The sequence below is a fragment of the Echinops telfairi genome, unplaced genomic scaffold (genome assembly GCF_000313985.2).
Source record: "Echinops telfairi isolate 266 unplaced genomic scaffold, ASM31398v2 ScPeMD7_32;HRSCAF=126, whole genome shotgun sequence".
NCBI lineage: Eukaryota > Metazoa > Chordata > Mammalia > Afrosoricida > Tenrecidae > Echinops > Echinops telfairi.
The window spans coordinates 174,095-195,475 of NW_022103929.1; the positions used below are offsets into that span (position 1 = coordinate 174,095).

At 38.7% G+C, this 21,381-nt stretch overlaps 2 protein-coding genes across 5 annotated transcripts in view; one reads left to right on the plus strand and one right to left on the minus strand.

The window, feature by feature from the left end:
- RABEPK (Rab9 effector protein with kelch motifs) overlaps positions 1-7,445 on the minus strand; it is a 34,117-nt gene extending 26,672 nt beyond the window's left edge. For 2 of the 4 annotated variants that reach the window (XM_004716449.2, XM_004716448.2), the window contains exons 1-2: positions 6,867-6,923; positions 6,706-6,756 (exon numbers count right to left, since the gene is read on the minus strand). The gene's annotated coding sequence lies outside the window, so the exon portion shown is untranslated. Of the gene's footprint in view, positions 1-6,705; positions 6,757-6,866; positions 6,925-7,333 lie in introns of those variants that run through there. The other 2 variants (XM_045290169.1, XM_045290170.1) reach the window with 2 other exon arrangements.
- Positions 7,022-21,381, plus strand: part of PPP6C (protein phosphatase 6 catalytic subunit) — a 34,456-nt gene continuing 20,096 nt past the window's right edge. Inside the window, exon 1 of the mRNA XM_004716451.2 lies at positions 7,022-7,174. Within this exon, the coding sequence (XP_004716508.1) occupies positions 7,100-7,174 (75 nt within the window). The 5' untranslated portion in view covers positions 7,022-7,099. The remainder of the gene's footprint in view (positions 7,175-21,381) is intronic.

Sequence of the window (21,381 nt, forward strand, 5' to 3'; positions counted from 1 at the left end):
CTGGTGTGCTTCTTCCATGTGGGCTTTGTTGCTTCCGAGCTTGATGGCTGCTTCAAGCTTTTAAGACCCCAAGGGTAGCATTCATTTTGCAACATTCAATGTTTTTAAATTGTGTTTTAGGTGAAAGGCTCACAAATAGGATTCACATCTAACAATTTCTATACATCTTGCTCTATGACATTGGCCATTGGTTACATTTTTCATAATGTGTTAACATACTCTTTATAGTTTTGATTTCCATCTCTCTAATGGTGAGGACATGACAGAATTTTACAAGACCAGCAACTTATTGGAAATACCTTTTCCCTAATAACATAAATAGCACATGGATCTCACTGGATGAAATACCACAGGAATCAAATCAACTACATCTGTAGAAAGAGACAATGGAGAAGTTCAATATAAGCCAGAATAAGGCCAGGGACTGACTGTGGAACAGACTATCAAATGCTTAGATGTAAGTTTACTTTGAAGTTAAAGAAAATTAAAACAAGTTCAGGAGGGAGGGGAAAAAGAGGAGCTTATACCAAGGGCTCAAGTAGAAAGAAAATGTTTTGGAAATGATGATGACAACCTAAGTACAAATATGCTTGATACAATTGATGTATGGAATGTTAAAAAAACATAAAAATAAAACACGGATTCATTAAAAAAAAAAAAGAAAATTAAAACAAGAAGACCAAAGTCCAACTTTGAGCATATCCCACCTGAATTTAGAGAATAGATTTGATTTAGAATAGATTTGATATTTTGAATACTAATAACTAACGACCAGGTGAGTTATGAGATATCGAAAAATGTGAAATGAAGAAAACATAAGGTTATTAAAAACAGGAAAGAAAGAAAAGGCCAAACCGAATGTCAGAAGAGACTCTGAAACGTTTCCTTTAATATAGAGAGCTAAAGGGAATGGAAGAAATGAAGTAAAGAAGTAAACAGAAGATTTCAAAGGACTACTTAAAAAGACAGACTATTATTCTGAAATATGCAAAGATCTGGAGTTAGGAAACCAGAAGAGAAGAAAACACTCAGTATTTCTCAAGTTGAAATAATCGGAGGACAAATTCAAAATTTGAGATGCAATACTGAAGGATTCTATGGGTAAAATGCTCCTTAGAGGTAAGGATAGTGAGACTCTGTCTTACATACTTTGGATATGTTATGGTAGAGGGGTAATAAAAAAGAGGAAGACCTTCAACAAGATGTAGTAACACAGTTACTACAACAATGGGTTCAAACATAACAACTGTGAGATTGGCACAAGAGTGGGAAGTACTTCCTTCTATAGTCCGTGGGTCACTCTGTGTAGGAACCAACTTGACGGCACATTTAACAACAACATGGGCAAAATATTGAATGATACAGTTAGCATAAAAATCAGAGGGAAGAAATACACAGAATCACTTTACCAGAACCCCAAACTGGTAAATGTTCAATCATTTCAGGAGGTAGCATATGATAAAGGACTGATGGTCTTGAAGGAAGTTCAAGATACAGTGAAAATACTGGTGAAAAACAAAGTGGTGTTTCCATCTCTCTTTTATAAGGATTGCAATTCAATGTAGAGAAAACCAAAATCCTCACAATTGGACCAATAGACAAGATCATAAAAAACAGAAAATACTGAGTTGTCAAGAATTTAATTTACTTGGCTCCACAATCTATGCTCACGGGAGCAACAGTCAAGAGATCACACACGTATCACATTGGGTAGATCTGCTGCGCAAGGCCTCTGAAGAGTGTTGAAGAGTAAAAGATATTGTTTTGAGGACTAAGATGTCCCTGACCCAAATCCTGGTATTTTCAAACACCTCATGTGTATGTGAAAGTTGGACAATGAATAAGGAAGATCAAAACAGAATCGGTGCATTAAGTTATGGTGCTGGCATAAAATACTGAAAATACCATGGGCAGCCCGAAGAACAACCCAATCTGTCTTGGAAAAAGCACAGTTAGAAGTGAGGATGGCAAGATGTTGTCTCATCTACTTGAACATGTCAGGAGAAATCACAACAATTGTGAGGTTGGTGCAGATGGGCAGGGTTTCATTTTGTTGTGTGTGTGTAAGCTCTGAGTCAGAACCAACAACACCTAACATTAACAATGGGGTATCTTTTCTAGTTTTAGCCTTAACATTTGGGTTTTTGAGCCATTTTGAGTTTTTATAAATGTGAGTTATGGATCCTGATTCATTTTTCTATGTATGGATATCCTCTTTTGCCAGCATCATTTGTTGAAGAGACTCTTTCTTCTTCATTGAATGGACTTTCACCCTTATGAACGATCATCTGCCTGGAGATGAATAGACTAACATTTGGATTGTCAATTCTACTCCATTGTTCTATGTGTCTATCATTATACCAATGCCAGGTTGATTTGATTACCATAGCTGTGTAGTAAATATTGAGAATGGAAATGAGAGGCCCTCAACATTGCTCTTCCTTAATATTGCTTTAGCTATTTGGGATCTCTTTCCATATAAAATTTGAGATTAGTTATTTAATTAAAGAATGTTGCTTGGGTTTGGAATGGGATTGCTTTACACCTATATATTGTTTTGGTTAGTAATCACAGTTTCACAGTGTTAAGATTTTCAATCCATGATCATGGAATATTTTCCCATTCATGTAGATTGTTTTAGTTTCTTGCAGTTGTATATTACAGTTTTCTTTATATGTCTTTTACATTCCTGGTTATGTTTATTCAAAGGCATTTTACCCTAGTAGGGGTTATTGTAAATTATATGGACTTCTTGGTTTCCTTTTCAGAATCCTCATTGTTAGGGTAGAGGACTTTTGTGTGTTGGTCATGTGCCCTGCATCTTTGCTAAATCTTTCTATTCTAATAACTCTGTTGTGGAGCCTCTGTGATTTTTCTTTAAAAAAACTTTTTTCAAGTCTTATTGGCATATAATTCGCATATCACACAATAGTTCAATCACATCAAGAAGAGTTGTACAGTCATCACTACAATCAGTTTTAGAACATTTTCTTCAATCTTGTACTCATCATTATTAGCTCACCATTAGCCCCCAACTTCCCCTTCCATGACCCCAGGGACTATTCATCCAGTTCCTGTCTCTATAGATTCACCTGTCCTGGATATCATATAAAGAAAAACTTGAAAATACAAACAAAAATAATAACAAAAAACTAATAAGAATAACAAAGTGAAACATTAAAAACCTCAATAGAAAACAAAATGGAAAAAAAGAAAAAAGAAAACAAAATGGAAAATATTAAAAACTAGAACAAATTTAAATGGATCATAAGATTAAATAATAGGGTGCTATATTTTAACCTAACTGTATCTGCAACAATCCACTTTCCAATGCATTGTGCATGTTAGCAAGGTTATTCACATCCCTGCTATGGTCAGAGGGAATTCTTCACCGGATTAATCCATGTATATTTCCCTTCCCTTACTCCTTTTAAAAATAGAAACAGTTTCAAAATGGGTCTAAAGCGAAATCAAATAAGACATTTACATTTTGACCTAATGACATCTGTCATAATCAACTTTACAATGCTCTCTGTCTGATAATAGGGTTATCCACCATCCCACAATTATGACTGGAAGGGATTCACTGGAGGCGAAATCCATGTGTGGACCCTGCAAATGGATTTTGGGCTTCCCCTGTCTTTCATAACCTCCTGCAAACCAGGTGCTCACGATTTAGGCTCTGATGCCATTCCTTCCTTTAAACTTGGGTTATATTATTTACAATCCTTGGCTCACACAGGCTGGTCTGCTCCTTCCAGTTGGGCTCAGTGGATGCCTCATGTGAATTTTCTATATATAGGATCATGTCCTTTGTTAATATGGATAGTTTTTCTTCTTCCATTTTCAATTTGGATACAGTTTATTTTCCTTTATTACCTTTTGTTCTAGCTAGAACTTCCAGTCCAATATGAAATAGGAATGGTGATAAACATAATTTATTTAAAAATTAATTTTATTTTGAAATAATTTTAATTTACAGAATACCTGTAAGAATAATAAAACTTCACTCATGGACCTTATTGAAATTCAGCCTCTCACCCACTGTCATTAAGTCAATTCTGAGACTCCTAGAGACCCTATAGAGCAGAGTAGAACTGTCCTTGGATTTTTGAGAGTATAATTCTTTTATCTTTCGCCTACAGAGCAGCTGGTGGTTTCAAACTGCTGACCTTGTGAGTATTGGCCCAACACATAACCACTATGCCACAAGGGCTCCATGAAATTTGATCTATTATCTCAAAATATACTTTAGCGCAGGGGTGCCTCAATATATCGATTGCGATCTACTACGTAGTTGATCGCAAATGTAGCATGGGTAGATCGCTTGGCATTAAAAAAAGACGTAAGTCTATCATCAATCTCGTCACTTAATTGATATACAGTGCAGCCAATCAGATGCAATCTTAGGTGTCAAATGCATGCGCAAACAACCGCACTAAGTGCAGCAAAACTGACAAGCCAAGTTATCGCCAATTTTTAGATCCTGTTTTTTTCCCCTCTTAAACGTAAGAAAGGGTATTAAAATGTGTTGGGGAGCTGGACATATCACTTTCATATGGGATGGGAGATTTTGACACTACAAGCCAACATTCAGCTGAAGTCCAGAGCGAAGGTACAGTTCTGGAACTTACTCGCAGAGGGAAAGTACCCAAACATGAGAAAATGTGTTACCTCCTTGACTGCATTATTCCACCCTACTTATTTGAGTCAGCCTTTTCCCACATAAATATCATTAAGTCCAAGTACCGTTCCCCCATGACTGATGATCATTTGGAAGTGTGCTTGAGGCTGGCTGTCAGCAGCTACTGTCTGGACTATGCATCCCTGGCTCGTGCCATTCAGTGCAAGTCATCAGAGTAAACTCAGGTAATGACAAAGAATGTACATAGTTAATTGTGTTGTGCTATATGGACTCACGCGGTTATGCAAGGTACATAAACATGCATTGTACATATAAAGAATTCTCCATGCATTTATGAATAAATGTAATAAATTAAAAAATGTTTTGCATTTTTGTAGTTGGTAGATCATTTTGACTTGAGCATTTTATAAGTAACTCGCATGCTGACAAAGCATGAGCAGCCCTGCTTTGGAGTACGGGTATTCATCCCAAGGTTACTCAACAAGGTATTTTTACTGACCCCCTTCTACTGTTGGGAGTATGTGACTGGGTCTCTCAGCTGCAACCAATGTCAATTAAAGTCTGATTCAACAGCCAGAGTTGTGAGCCTTTAAAACAGTGGTTCTCAACCTTCCTAATGCCAGGACCCTTTCATACAGTTCCTCACGTTGTGGTGACCCCCCCAACCATAAAATTAATTTCATTGCTACTTCATAACTGTGATTTTGCTACTGTTATGAATGGGGCGACCCTGTTAAAGGCCCCAAGGGGTCCAAACCCACAGGTTGAGAACCGCTGATTTAAAAAAGCAAATTTAGATCATGTTCTTCCTCTGCTCAAATCCCTGCAATAGTTCTCCATTTTATTAAAAACAAAATCAATGTTCTCTTCTACTCCTCTCACCTGGCTCCCAGCACATATTTGCTGTTTATGAAAGACTCTACCAATGCTTCTGCCTCAGGGCTCCTGCACCAGCTCTTTGGTACAATATTCAGGATCTGCCTGGTTAACCATTCACTTCTTTGTTGGCTCTTAAAAACTTATCGCTTTATGTCTCCTACCCTCTTTTTAATTTTATTTCATCCTCCAACGAGGTATTTATCATTTTAAACATCTTATCACTATTTAATGCTTGTTTATGTTCTATAGGGATCTTTGTCTATTTTGTTTGTTGACCATCCCAAGCATCTACAACTGTAATATTCTTGGTCGTTGAGATTAAAAGAAAGCACATATACACAATACATAAACACATATAAATATATGTTCATATTAGGGGCTTCAAAATTGTGGAAAAGTGGAACTAAAAGATAAAAGAATTTTCATGAACATTTTGAAGCCCCTCTGTACATATACATACGTATACACCTATATACACCTAGTCCTCATTTATCATGTGATTAGGTTCTAAAGACCAGGCACTATGCAAAAATCAGAAACTCACCCTTATGTGAAAATAGAGGATGATCACATCAGATCACAGATTTGAGGATGACTACATCATAACTGCTAAATTACGTTATCACATAATTGCCAAACTATATCATTACATAATTGCCAGCTTAGAATCAGCATTATTTACTCTCATCTTGGACCTTGGTGTTTGTTTCTGCCAGGCAAACGTCCTTGATGAGAAAAATGATGGAAGACTCGATTTCTTACTGTTGTCATAAATGTGAAATGTCAGATCAGATAGTTGGTGAGTGAGGGGCAGGTGTGTATACTCCTATGCATACATCACACTGTAGTGTATTGAAGCCAGTAAATCTATTTCCCAATTTTGGCTCCACCGTTTATTCCTTGTACCATTAGGACAAGTATTGTGACCTCTCCTGTTTATTATCGATCTTTAAGAGGAATGAATAGCATAACTGCATCTGAATATGTTTCCCATACTTCCAAGAAGAAAGATCGGAAGCCTGACGTTTGTCACTCGTGGAGGCAAGGTTTCAACTGGGCCTTACACAAGTTACCGTGGTCAAGCTTACCTGATTTTAAACTAGAAATGTTCTAGTAAGACAGAGAGGAGAGTGCTTTGAAAAGTCGAAATGAGAAACCAGAAAAAGGCTAGGGAAGCTTACTTCGCCGTTTTTCATCGGAAAATCCTCGCTGGCTCTCCAGAGGTGAGAAATCTGGAGGGAGGGAAGAGAAATAAAACCGGCAGCGTTGGTCATAAATGCACACTACAAATCCCAGCAGTCCCTGCGGCAGAAAATTACGGGTCCCGGTAGGTCTCACTCACTGGGCTGAAGGGGCTCTCGGCACCCCACAGCTTGGGTTCCGCCAGAAAGGGCGTGAGCCGCGCCGAAGCAGTGGGGGGAATCGGGTCAAGCTTTAACGTCGCTGCGCAGACGCCTCTCTCAAGACCGGACGTGACGTAGGGGAGTTCCGGCTTCGGCTTCGGCCTCGCCGCTGCCGCCGATACTACAGCCACCCCTGCCGCCGCCGCCGTCTTTGCGGCTTGTTTTTTCTAAAATGGCGCCCTTAGACCTGGACAAGTATGTAGAGATAGCGCGACTGTGCAAGTACCTACCAGAGAACGACCTGAAGGTGAGCCCGGCCCGGGCGGGAGCCCTACTTGCGGGGCTCGCCCCCTTCCGGCTGTGGGGCTCCCGCCGGCCCGCCCTTCCTCCCCCCGCGGGACCCCGCCGGCTATCCAGTCCCGTCGCGGTCGCGGGCCCAGTTCGGTGCGAAGGCACCCAGTCTGACCTGGGGTCACGCGGAAAGCCTGGGCGTCTCAGTCCCTCGAATGCCATCCTGGCTCCCTGCACGGGGATCCTGAGGGAAGTCGCGGTCCCTGTCCCAGAGTCGCCCCTCCAGGCCCCGAGGCTGTCCCAAGCCTCCGAGCCCACAGCCTTGTTCGGAAGACCACTCTTAGCCTGACCTCCACCTGGGCCACTGGGTCTCCCGATATCCGGAGCGAGCTCTGGCCGGCAGTGCCCTCGGGACGGGGTCGTCTCTCCCAGAGGTGACAGGAGCACAGGGTGGCTGGCGTTTGACAGGAGATCCCGCCGGCGGCCGGGAGAACGCTGCGCCCGTGTGTTTCGGTGACTGCCAATTGGAAGGCGATTGGCCAGAGCGGGTTGGTCGGGTTGGCAGAGAACGTCAAGTTCTTTACAATTGCTTTTTGTTTGAGTGTTGGTGGTGGTGTACTAACTTAAATGTGAATTATGTTTATGAGTACGTTATTGCGCTAATACGAGAGTTATCCTTAACTGAGGCAGTTGGATATCAACACATAGAAATGCTCCTCTGTCCTTTAAGTTGTTCCCGCGCAATCTCATTTTAACTTCATTTTCTTGGTTTTCTAAAGGAGGTGGGTTGTTGCTTTGTTAGTGTCCAGGCCTAGGAAGAGTAATACATGTGTGAGTAACGGAATGAATGTGAGAGTGAAGGAGTAACACGATTGTGTGTGGTATACTGCGCTTTGGAAAGTGTTTCGATATGCTCGCTCAAACCGAAGCTTAGAAGTATTTGCCAGCAAGTGCTCATACTTATCTTTTTGTTCAGTTATGTAGTAACTGGATATGTAGTAAGTGGATAAATTGTTGATCTTTAGAATTCTTTTTATTCTTTAAGCCATGCACTTTGCCTTTGTCTTTGAATTCTTTCTGGCAAGTGAGATATTACTGCTTGCTGCTTTTATCATCCTTAGTACAGGAAAGTGGTATTTAATCTATCAAGTCTGTAAAATAAACTTTAAAGTCACTTTTGCTATTGGGAATACTTGAATAGTATTTAGATGTTAGTTATATAAGCTATAAGATGGGCGGAATGCTGGTGCCATAGTGAGTTATGTGTTGGACTGCTAACCACAAGGTCAGCAGTTCAAACTCACCAGCTGCTGTGAAGAAGGATTAGGCTTTATGCTCAGATACAGATTTACAGCCTCAGAAAGCCACAGGGAGGGACATTTTTACTCTGTCCGTAGACTCCTTATGAGTCAGAATTGACTTGATTATATGATAGGGGAGTCATTCTTGTGCTTCCCCCCCTTTATTAATTAAAAAAAAAACCCAGACTAACAAAACTCTCACTGCTGTCTAGTCACTTCTGACTCATAGCGACCCTCTACCTGTTAGAGAAGGTAGAACTGCCCCTTTTAATTTCTGAGACTAACTTTTATGGGAGTAGAAAGCCTCCTCTTTCTCCTTGGAACTGCTGGTTTTGAACTGCTGAACTTAAAAGTTAGCAACCCAATGCATTACCACTACGTCATCAATTTAAATAAGCACAAAGCAAATATTGGTAATAAAGTAAATTTCATATTCATCAGAAGCTATCAAAAATTACTGTTGTGCCTTATTTTTGCTTTATACTTTTTCAGGAAACAAGAATACAATCAACCTTGAGACCTAATTCACAGGAAACTAGACAGACTTCTGATTATTGCATATCAATGAATCAATATGGACTTTTGTTTTCTTTTGTTAACCACATGTGAAGCTATTTTAAGCATTGTGCTTATAAGAAATAAAATAATACCTTTTATTATGAAACATTGTGTCTTAATGTTGACTTCAAATTGGACATTTAAATGAAGGATAATCAGTAGGATTTTCCTTAAGCTCTTTAGTTTGCTAAACAGTAGATTTCCTTCCCACTTAAGGAGATAATATGCTATTTCATTTTCTTTTAAAACCATTTAGCCATATTTATATGCATCAGTTCTTGATATACTTTTTTTTAAATTTAGGCAAGTTAATTTTTCTACTGAGAAAAATGAAACTTAATTTTTCTGTATAAGTGGAGGCTTTCCTTCTTTGTCTTAGAAATGTTTCCATCAGATCAGCTTATTTATGCTGCTCATCTCTAGTATATTTAAGGAAATTTAAGGAAATTTACGGTAATTTTGTTTTTGTTTCTTGCATGAAGTACAAACTAACATTTGTCAGGCCAAGAAAGTATTCTCAGAACACCACGTTTCAGATTTTAAAGCCAAAATTAAAGATTCTGTTAGAGGGGATGAGAAGTTATACTGGTCTTAATGGAAGAGATCTGTTTTGCAAGCAGAATGATGGAAATGTATCTGTATTAGTTTTAAATTGACTAGAAGTTGGAGGTACTAGAGCAAATAGACGTTCTAAATCTAATAAACATATCTCTTGAGCTAAATTGGAAGTGATCAGAATCGATCTGTTTTGAAGGGATATGGATGAAATACGTGAAAGTGCACGGACCAAAGTGTAATCGTTCTTACTGAGAGCTCATGGGGTTCTCTTCCACAAGAAAAATTAAGAAAGGACGATAGGAGATTAATTCTCATACTTGGTCAAGTGAGAGAGTGACTAACAAAAGGCACACTTAACTGAAATACTTAAATTGTAGTGGTTTGAGCAGAAGGTATTCTACAATTTGAAAATTGTCTGATCTTTTAGAAAATTCTTAAAATTTGATGTAAGTTAAGTATTCAGCTATTAACTGCAACGTTGGCAGTTCGAATCCTTCCACTGGCTCCCTGGAAGAAAGACCTGATGAACTGGTCCTGTAAAAATTACAGCCTAGGAATGATGAGGGCAATGAATGTACAAATGTGCTTTACACAATTGATGTATGTATGGATTGTGATAAGAGTTGCCTGAGCCCCTAATAAAATGATAAAAAAAAAATTACAGCCTAGTACAGAAGGGTCATGGAGAGGAGATGAGCCAGTCAGGGTGCAGTGTAGCAACGATGAAACATACAACTCTCCTCTAGTTCCTAAATGCTTCCTCCCCTCCCCACCCATCCCACTATCGTGAGCCCAATTCTACCTTACAAATCTGGCTAGACTAGAGCATGTGCACTGGTACAGATAGGAACTGGAAATGCAGGGAATCCAGGGGTCATGATTCCTTCAGGGCCAGTGGCGTGACTGGCAATACTGGGAGGGTGGGGTGGAAAGGGGGAACCAATTACAAGGATCTACATATAACCTCCTCCCCGGGGGACGGACAACAGAAAAGTGGGTGAAGGGAGACATCAGACAGTGCAAGATATGACAAAATAATAATTTATAAATTATCAAGGGTTCATAAGGGAGGGGAAAAAATGAAGAGCCGATGCCAGGGGCTTAAGTGGAGAGCAGATGTTTTGAAAATGATGAGGGCAATGAATGTACAAATGTGCTTTACACAATTGATGTATGTATGGATTGTGATAAGAGTTGCCTGAGCCCCTAATAAAATGATTTTTAAAAAATGACAGCCTAGAAAATCTGATAAGGAAGCTCTATTCTGTCACATGGGGCCTCTATAAGTAAAAAAATTGCTTTAGTGGCACCTAACAATAATATTAAGTAAAGAAATTACACAAGTTAGAGGCTGTTATTCAGTTTTTGGGACCCTGAGGCAGTTATTGTAAAATGGTTTGGGAACATATTAGTGCCACCTTTAGAAATTAGGGATGTAACACAAGGAATTGTATAATTCTATACTGATGACTTTTTTTAAAATTTAAAATCATTTTATTGGGGGCTTGTATAGCTCTTATCACAATCCATACATTCATCCATTATCATCCATATATGTGAAGCACATTTGCACATAGGGTATGTTGCCATCATTTTCAAAACATTTTCTTTCTACTTGAGCCCATGGTATCAGCTCATTTTCCTCCCTCCCTCATGAACCCTTGATAATTTATTTAAAAATTTTTCATGTCTTACACTGACCGATATTTCCCTTCACCCACTTTTCTGTTGTCTGACCCTCTGGGAGGGGGTTATACGTAGATCACTGTGATTAGATCCTCCTTTCTCCCCCCACCTTCCCCTTCCCCTCCTGGTATGGCTACTCTTATTATTGGTCTTGTGGGGTCTATATTGACTACTTTTATGGATTAATAATTAATGTAGTATTTTTGGAAACACATATTCTATCTAAACTAAGCTATCTCATGAGTTTTTCTAATAAAACCACTTGCTTTGCAAGTTGTTCTCTGAAATTCTTACATAAAACTTCAAAGAATTCTCCCTTTTCCCCTGAGATTTGATGAATAGCCTTTTCACTGCCTCATCAAGTGTCTGATTTTATATTTTCTTATTAATAGTCTTTTTTCTTCCAGACTTAAAGCTTGCTTGTTTGGTTTCTTAGAGCCTGTCTTGTTTATCTTTCTACTTACTATTGTATCAAGTCTACTTGTTTCGAAAGAATATTGCTGAAATATGTAAAAGTGAGTGGATCAAAATGTAACCTTCCTTACGAAGAGCTCATGTGATTCTCATGAGTATTGTATTTACCCGAGTTGTTTGGATTTTGCATTGTATTTCAAATACTGCAAGGAAACCTGAAAACAGTATAGCAACTTGGGACACGCCATGGCTTTGTATAGTTATAGAAGAGTGTTTTTGTGTCTCCAAGGTCCTTTCTGATAATGGCTGACATTTCGTTTGCCCTTTTGGCCACCGAATTACATTCTCCTGTGGCTTCTGAAAATAGTCTTCAATAGTACTGGCAGTAGAAATATACACCTAAAAATCACTTATCAACCATCTCATCTGACTGCATGCACAACTATAAAAAAAATCTATGTGACTACTTTGCTCATTAATGACTTAATGCCAGATAGTAACAAACACTGAGGTATAAGGAGAGAGCGACTGTGATTGTGATGGTTAAGGTTATATATCAAGTTGGCTGAGCCGTGCTTCTAATTGGTTGACAGTTACAAAATGATGATGAAAGTATACCTGGTAATAGATTAATTTATAAAGGAGAGAAAGGCAGTCAGGTGTTCTCTTAGTTTCCAGACATGAATTTATATAGTAAGTACTATAACTAGATTAATGCAAGGGAGTTTAAGTTGGACCTCACTGAATCTGAGAGGAGTGAAGACATTGAAAGTAGAGATTTCCAGAAGACTGTTGCTTACCCAGGTCAGATAGGCAAAACATAACTGGGACCAGATGTGCTCCAGACACTGTTTTAATTATATTAGTCAGTTGAGAGGTTGGTTTTCAGGGCCATTTTTACCCATGGGGGACATTTGACTGGACTGATAACTGAAAGGTCAACAGTTCAAATCCACTATCCACTCTGTGGGGGAATGATGAGGCAGCATGCTCTTGTAGATTTACAATTAAGTAAGATTAAAAATTGTGGTAAGATTTACAATTTTACTTTGTGGTTTAGAGCCATCATGAGTCAGAATCCACTTGACGGCACTGGTTTGGCAAGGTCAGGGTTGATGCTAAACACCTTACCATGCATAGGGTAGAAGCCCCTACAGCCAAGAATTATCAGTAGTGCCGTGGTTGAGGCACTTTGGATTATACTGAATGGAGACACAGCTTTTGGATTGTAAAAGTATGAATGGGCATTGTCAATTCAAATTCCCACACATCATTCCCACCGTTTTTCATTATAGTAGAGTCTCTAATACAAAGGTTGTGTAAAACAATTTTAGATTTTTATTCCTTAAGCTAAGGGTGTCTTATAAATACCCTTATTTATTTACTCTACATAACTGCTGTAGAATAAATACTGTTTTGGATAGCAATATCAACTAAACAAAGAATTAAAAATTTAGAATCCAGGGTTTTAATGTGCAGGGCAGTAGGGAGACAAGATGCAGTGCATGGGAATTTGAAGAAATGACTTAAAAAGTCCCTAGTGTCATAGGGACTCTTAAGAAAGAAGACTTGAGAATGACTCTTTTCTGTAATTCCAGGCTTAGGAATTCATAGTTCAAGTGAAAAGTGATGTGTGACCTAAATTTGGGGTAAACTTGAGAATCTTGTCTTTAGGGGCTATTTGGAACAATAAGAGAAACCATGATGCATTCTTACATATTAAACAGCAAAACAAAGTTGTGAAAAGATCTGGAGGGCAGGGACTTGCCCCTGGCAAAGCAGGGCTCTGTGAGGCCACTGTCTGTAGTTGGCTAATGTACATGCAGTTTACATTGTGATTTCATAGACTTATTATTTGTGTGTTTGTTAAGACCTTATAAGCTGCTGCGGAACTGAGGCGATGGGGGCCACGAACTTTGGTTTAGAACAGTGGTTCTCAACCTTCCTAATGCCACGACCCATTAATACAGTTCCTCATGTTGTGGTGACCCCCAACCATAAAATTATTTTCATTGTTACTTCATAACTGTAATTTTGCTACTGTTATGAATCAGGAGACCCCTGTGGAAGGATTGTTCGACCCCCAGGTTTAGAACCGTTGGTTTAGAGACATAGCTTTCTAAATCCTCAATTGGAATTTGCAGAAGTGGTAGTCACAGAAAGAGGCAGCTGTTACTTATTCTGATTATCCGGCCCATGCTCAGGTAAAAAGATACTACCCGAATAGTTTATATATGGCCTCCAGATACTCAGAAGAGCTTTTGAGAGTGACAGTGGTGTTTTTATTCTTAGCTTATGATCCACTATCACTTTCAGAGCATCTTGGGGGTAGTGGGCTAGTCACCAAGTCTGACTTGCAGTTAAGGAGTTTATGGGTGAAGATTTTAGTATGTTCACATATAGGTATCATGGAGTGCCTCAGGAATCTGTGCTGTGATTAGTGACTATTTAGAATATAATGTTAATTATTTGATAACTTAGTTCCCCAAAGTATATAACTTTAGAAAAACTTTAAAAAGCCCCTAAATGTATTGCCATTGAGTCGATTAAGAACTCATAGCAACCTGATAGAACAGCTCCTTGAGTTTCCAAAACTGTAACCCTTTACAGGAGTAAAAAGCTTGTTTTTCTCCCACAGAGAGGCTGGTAGTTTTGAACTGCAACTTTGTGGCTATTAGCCCAAAACGTAACCATTACATCACCAGATATGTTCAGTTTGGTGAGATAAGGTTACTTTTGGAATTAGTAAGAAAATTGAGCTAAAGGGACAGTAAAGATGGGAAACTAAGATGAACCAATAGTAAAAGTAAGAATATTATGTAAAATTAAAGCTATGTTGACCAGGTTGCTTCAGAGATATTAGACTTAAGCTTTCCAGGAGCCTATAGAAAAAGTACAAAAATATAAACACATATCTTCCAATTGATTGGTCAGGTAATTGTCTTCCAAATTTCTTAGCATACAGGAGTGAGTGTTTCCAAAGCTTCCATCAGCTTGTTTAAACATTTCCATCGATATTCCAGCAATTCCTGAAGCCTTCGATACAGCTTGGACATCTTCCTTTAGTCCAGCAGTTCTCAACCTGTGGGTTGCGACCCCTTTGGGGGGTGTCTTAACGACCCTTTAACAGGGGTCACCCAATTCATAACAGTAGCAAAATTACTGTTATGAAGTAGCAATGAAAACAATTTTATGGTTGGGGGTCACCACAACATGAGGAACTGTATTAAAGGGTCATGGCATTGGGAAGGTTGAGAACCACTGCTTTAGTGTTATTTATTTGTCTTTTTAATGACCTTTTGTTTTTGTTTTTTTGTGTTATTGTTTGAAGTGAACTTGTTTGTCGCAAGACAAGTCCATTTCAGTTCACTTTCCTCCTTTTTCCTTTAAGCCACTCAGACCACTGTTTAGGTTTGAGGGCTAAGGAATCTGGAGGGAGACCTTTTGTTTTTTTATGTGTGAAAAGCAGCTGAAATATATTTACTTTGGGTGATCCTACTGGTATTTAAAATATCAGTGACATAGTTTTCAACACCACAACAAGACACAAGCTACCCACAGTAATGCCCAGCTAAGAAAATTTGGAATACAGCTTCTGGCCCAAACAACTGGAAAGGATTTATATGGTAATCATTCCAAAGAAAGATGACCTAACGAAAAACAAATTATTAAACAGAATCATTAAATATGTATACAAGTCAACTTTTGCTGAAGAGGTATGTGGCAGTTACACAATTTTTGCCAATTTAATAAAGGAATGAAGGGGTGGAGTCTAGGCTGTTAGCTCACTGCATGATCGATCCCTCCTTGTGGGCGTGGCCTCATGAGAATTCTGGGAACTTCTTCCTCCCTGGAGGCGGGACACAAGCTCTCTGCCTCACCTTCCTGTTGACAAGCCACATGGAGCCACGCTCATGGCAGCCAGAGCTCTGGCGATGCTTTCATGTGTCCACTGATCCTGAATCCATAAGACTTTTCCTCCCATTGGTCTGTGATCTTTCTGAATTTGGCATCATTGCATGTGTTGCGTGAGTCTGGAGAGGAATTTATGGGCTGATATTGGACTTAAGGGCTTGATTTGGACTGGGCTGAGATGTTTTCTTAATATACAATTACTCTTTAATATAAAGCTCTCTCTTACACACGAGTGTCTCTGGATTTATTTCTCTAGTCAACCCAGACTAGTACAGGGTAACTCAACAACAATTGCAGCATTGAATCGAGAGGGAACTGCCGTAAATTCAAGCTGGATTCAGAAAAGAAATGACACATAGGGATATCACTGTTGATATCAGATGAATCTTGGTTGAAAATAGATAACACTAGAAAGATGTTTGCTTGTGATTTATTGATTATGCAAAGGCATTGAACAATGTGAACCATAACAAATTATGGATAACAGTGATAAGCGTGAATTCTAGAAAACTTCTTTGTGGTCATGTGGAATCTACATGGACTAAGAGGCATTTATATAAACAGAATAAGAGACTACTGCCCGATTTAAAATCAGGAAAGGTATGCATAGAGTTATACCCTTTCAATATACTTATTCAACCTGTGTGCTGAACAAGTAATAGGAAATGTTGGACTATTGGAAGAACATAGCATCAGGATTGGAGGAGCTTTGACATATAAATGGAGGAGCTTTGACATGTAAATGATGCAACATGGCTTGCTGAAAGTGCGGAGGACTTGAAGCCCTTGCTGATGAAGACCAAGTGCCACAACCTTCAGTATGGATGGCAGCTTAATGTAAAGAAAATAAAAATCCTCACAACTGAACCAATAGATAGCACCATGATAAACGGAGAAATGATTGATGTTGTAAAGGATTTCATCTCAGTTAATGCTAATAGAAAAAGCAGTCAAGAAATCAAAGGACTTGTTGCATTGGCCACATCTGTTGTACAAGACCTCTTTAAAGTGTTGAAGAACAAAGCCGTCATTTTGATGACTAAGGTATACCTGACCCAATCATGGGATTTTCAGTTGCTTCATATGCATAGAAACTTGGACAATGGACAAGGAAGACGTAAAAACTGATGCATTTGAATTATGGCACAGAATATTGAAAGCACTCTGGACTTGCCCTGGTGCTGTAGTGATTACACATTGGGCTGTGGACATCAAGGTCAGCTGTTCGAAACTACCAGCTGCTTTGTGGGAGAAAGATGAGTCTTTCTATTCCTGTAAAGAATTGCAGTCCCAGAATCCCACAGGGTCAGTTCTATTCTGTCCTGTAGGGTCCCTGTGAGTCATAATCCACTTGGTGGCAGTGAGTTTGAGTGAGTTATGAACTTGCAAGAAAAATAAATCTGTGTTTGAAGAAATACAGCCAGAATGCTCCTCAGAAACAAGTATAGTGAGACTTTGACTCACATATTTCAAACATGGCATCAGGAGGGAGACATCATGCTTGGTAAGAGTCAGAAGGGAGGAAGCCTTTTGGTGAGATGGATTGACATATGACAAGAACAGGCTCAAACATAATAATTGTGAAGATGGCACGGAATCAGGCAGTATTTCGTTTTGTTGTGCAGAATCGCTGTGAGTCAAAACCTCCTGGATGAAACCTAACAACACAGAAAAAATGAAAATGGATGGTTTTAAAATTAGGACTTTAATATGGTAATAAAATAACTTCTCAGGGAAATCTTTATCCCTGGCAGCATGAGCAAATTAACAGTCCTCTGGATTTTCATTGAAGGATATTGTTTAATCATAGTATCCTCTACACCTTGTATATAATTGATTTAGTTGAAAGTGCAAGTTGAGAAAAAATAATTGGGAAGAGAGGGGAGTATAATGTAGGGTGAGGGCAGGCCCCTCTAGATGACAGTCTATTTAAATCAGGATGAGATTTGCAGTAGGTTTGTTCTTTAGATAGCGTCTTTATAATTGATTATTAAATAGGTATATACAGTGGAATCCCCAAGTTTATAAGAAACCCAGTTTCCTCAGAATAGTAGGTTGATAAAATAGCACTGTAGAAAATAGAGGACTTTTGTTTCTTGGGGATGCAGTGTGGGAAGGACAGATGAGCCACTTTGGTAGCACATGTCAGAAAATGTTTGGGAGAAATATACATAGTACTTTCATGGTATGTTGGTAAGCAGGTCCTCACTAAGGGAAATGTTAGCTCTCTTTTGAAAAGAGATAAACTCTGAAAGGTAATGTGTATGGGACTAATGAATAACAACTTGCAGGCCTTAATGGGAAATGAACTTGGAAACTGAACAGTGCACACTCTTGTGCAAGTTTCAGTTAAGCACTGTACAGATGTCACAATGGAATTCTTTGATGAGTTTTGGTATGTGTATCTGAAGAAATGTTGTAGATTTTAAATGGATCACTGTACTGTTTTAATGTTTACAGTTTATAATATCAGAAAAGAATTTTGAGTGGTGCAAAATAGTTAAGAACTTAACTACATGCTGAAAAGCTTGGTGAAGTACAAACCCATTTAAAGGCATCTCAGAATTAAGTCCTGGCATTCTACCCCAGAAAGGTCCCAACCTAGGAATGCAGTTCTGTCTTGCAACACATGGGGTTGCCATGAATTAGAATGGATTCAACTCTTGGTTTTGTATATGTTGTTTTGGTATTAGAAAAGAAAACTGTTTTCAAACTATTTATTGCTGCTATAACCTAAAGCGAGCAGTGCTCTTTATTCTGGGAAGGTGAGATTGTTATGAAAAATTATAAAGTAATGCAGGTCAAGCAAAGGATTATTTAGTAGTTATTGGCATATTCTTTGAAATTACTTTTAAGTGAGGGCACAATAGTAGGCTTTAGAGCTAATTACTTTTAAAAAAATCTGACTGTGTCAACTCCTGTCAACTTGAGTGAAGGGGTGGAGTCTAACCTGTCAATCAGGTAGAAACAATGAGGATTTTGTGTGAGCATGACCTTCTCCTGAGAATTCTGGGAACTCTTCTTCCTCCCTGGAGGTGGGACACACACTCTCCGTCACCTTCTTGTTGACAAGCCTGTTGTGGATACATGTAACCGCGCTGATGGCAGCCAGAGCCCTGGAGATGCTTCCACCACCACTGGATCCACAAGACTTTCCACCCACAGGCCTGTGTTCTTCCTGCATTTGGCATCATTGCATGTGTTGCGTGATTCTGAGGAGGAATTTATAGACTGGTATCCGATGTATGGGCTAATAACAGACTTATGGACTTGATCTAGACTGTGTGGTGATGTTTTCTTAATATACAATTACTCTTTGATATAAAACTCTCTCTTCCACACATATGATTGTCTCTGGATTTGTTTCTTTCGTCAACCCAGATTAACATACTGACCTAATGATTTTTTAAATAAATCATTATATTGAGCTCTTAAAACAATCCACACATCAATTTTATCAAGCACATTTGTACATATGTTGCCATCATCATTTTCAAAACATTTTCTTTTTACTTGAACCCTTTCTATCAGCTCCTCTTTTTGACCTAATGATTTTTTTAATAGAAATATACTGTTCAAAGCTGATCTTTCTTAGGAAACAAAAAATTGTAACAAAATTTACTATTTTAACTGTTTTTGACTGTATAAGTTAGGGGCGTTAAGTATATTCACAATGTTGTATAACTATCACTACTATCTATTTCCACATCTGTTTTTTTTCGTTAAACCAAACAGAAACTATGCACTTAAAACAGTATGTATGGAGACTATATAACTTGGTCTTATACGCATAGGGATAATTGTGAGGGTGCTGCAGGACAGGGCAACGTTTCCTTTTGCTGTGTATAAGGTGTCCATGGGACAAAACCAACTGGATAGCACCATGTATAAATATCTTAAGGAAATGGCAAGTCTCAAGTCTATGGGTCAGATGTCAGGCTGGTGACTCCTCTTAATTCATGTAGCTACAGGGGCTGACAAACCCAAGATAGGCAGATCCAATGTCAGTTTCCTGGCTCAAGTCTCAAGAACTAGAGGTCAGAAGATGACAAGCCAGATAACAGTATCCAGATTGAGAAGGGACCTTTGATACAAAGTCCATATATATTAGATGCAGCTCACACCCTTTAGGAAAATCCCCTTCAACGATTGGCTGCTTAAAGTGAATCTAATCATGGAGGTGGTTATATCAGATCCCTTCATGGGAGATGACTTTATCGTTGGGTAACTGCCAGACTCCAATATAACTACTACACCACTGAGAATCAAGTTGATGATCAAGCTTAACTGTTCACAGGGACACAATTCAACCCTCAACTGTATGGGTTTGTTTCTGAACTCAATTCTATTCCACTGAAATACACGTTTTATCTTTATGACAGTACCCCCCCTCCCCCATTGTTTTGACTAGTATAATAGTAAGTTTTAAAATTGGGAATTGTGAGTACTCCAGCTTGGTCCTTTTTATCAAGATTGTTTTGACTATTCTGATTCTTTGCATTTTCATAAAAATTTTAGATCAGCTTATCAATTTCTGTACATTTCTTGATATTTTTTCATAGAATCTGTAGATTGTACGCTCACACATGCACACAGGAACTCAAAAGTTCATGGAAAAATGAAAAGATAATGCTTTTTTTAATGAACTTTTTGAAGCCCCCCCTTTTTTCTTTTGTTTTAATTGTGACATACACATGAAAAATGAAGTATCTGCCTTTTCTACTTGTACAATAAGGAGCTCGGTGGCGCCAATGGTTAAGCACTAGACTGTTAACTGGAAGTCTGGTGGTACAAACCCACTCAGCAGCTCCAAGGGAGAGTGTGACCTGGAGATCTGCTTCTGTAAAGCTTGTTGGTGTCACGTACCCTTGAGTGGATTTTGATTTAACCAAATAAGCTCTATGGGGCAAGAAAGCCTCTGTCACATGAGTTCACTGTGAGTCAAAATCAACTTGATGACACCTAATAACAGCAATGATATCCTTATGTAGAACCGGTAATAGCTTTTAAAAATTTTTAACCATTTTATTGAGGTATCTTACAGATATTAATAACAAGCCATAGTTCAATCACAGCAAGCAGTATTGTGCAGTTGCTACCACAATCTGTTTCAGAACATTTTCTTTCTTCTTGAACTTCTTGATATCAGCTCCCTTTTATCCCCTCCCTCTTCTACCCTACCCTCCAGGAACACTTATTATTATTTTTTTCCCCTGTAATAGTTTTTTCTGGTAATATCTCTTAAAATATTTTTGTATAGGTAATAGAATCATAAAGCTTCAAACTTAAAAAGTGTGAAGACTTTAAATTTGTCTTTCCTTATTTCTTGTGCCAAGATACCCAGTGCCTTTAAAAAAAAATCATTTTATTGGAGGCTCGTACAACTCTTATCACAATCCGTACATACATCCATGTGTCAAGCACATTTGTACATTTGTTGCCATCATCATTCTCAAAACATTTGCTTTCTACTTCAGCCCTTGGTATCAACTCCTCATTTCCCCCCCTCCTTCGCTGCTTCCTCCTCCCTCATGAGCCCTTGATAATTTATAAATTATTGTTTTATCATATATTACACTGTCCGACGTCTCCCTCCACCCACTTTTCTGTTGTCCATCCCCCAGGGAAGAGGTTATATGTAGATCCTTGTGATCGGTTCCCCTTTTCTCAGTTTTATTGGAACATAAATTACATACACAATTCAATACTTCAATCATTCAATCATAACAAGGAGAATGTACAATCATTACCATATCGATTTTAGAACATCCCTCCCCATGGTTAAACCATC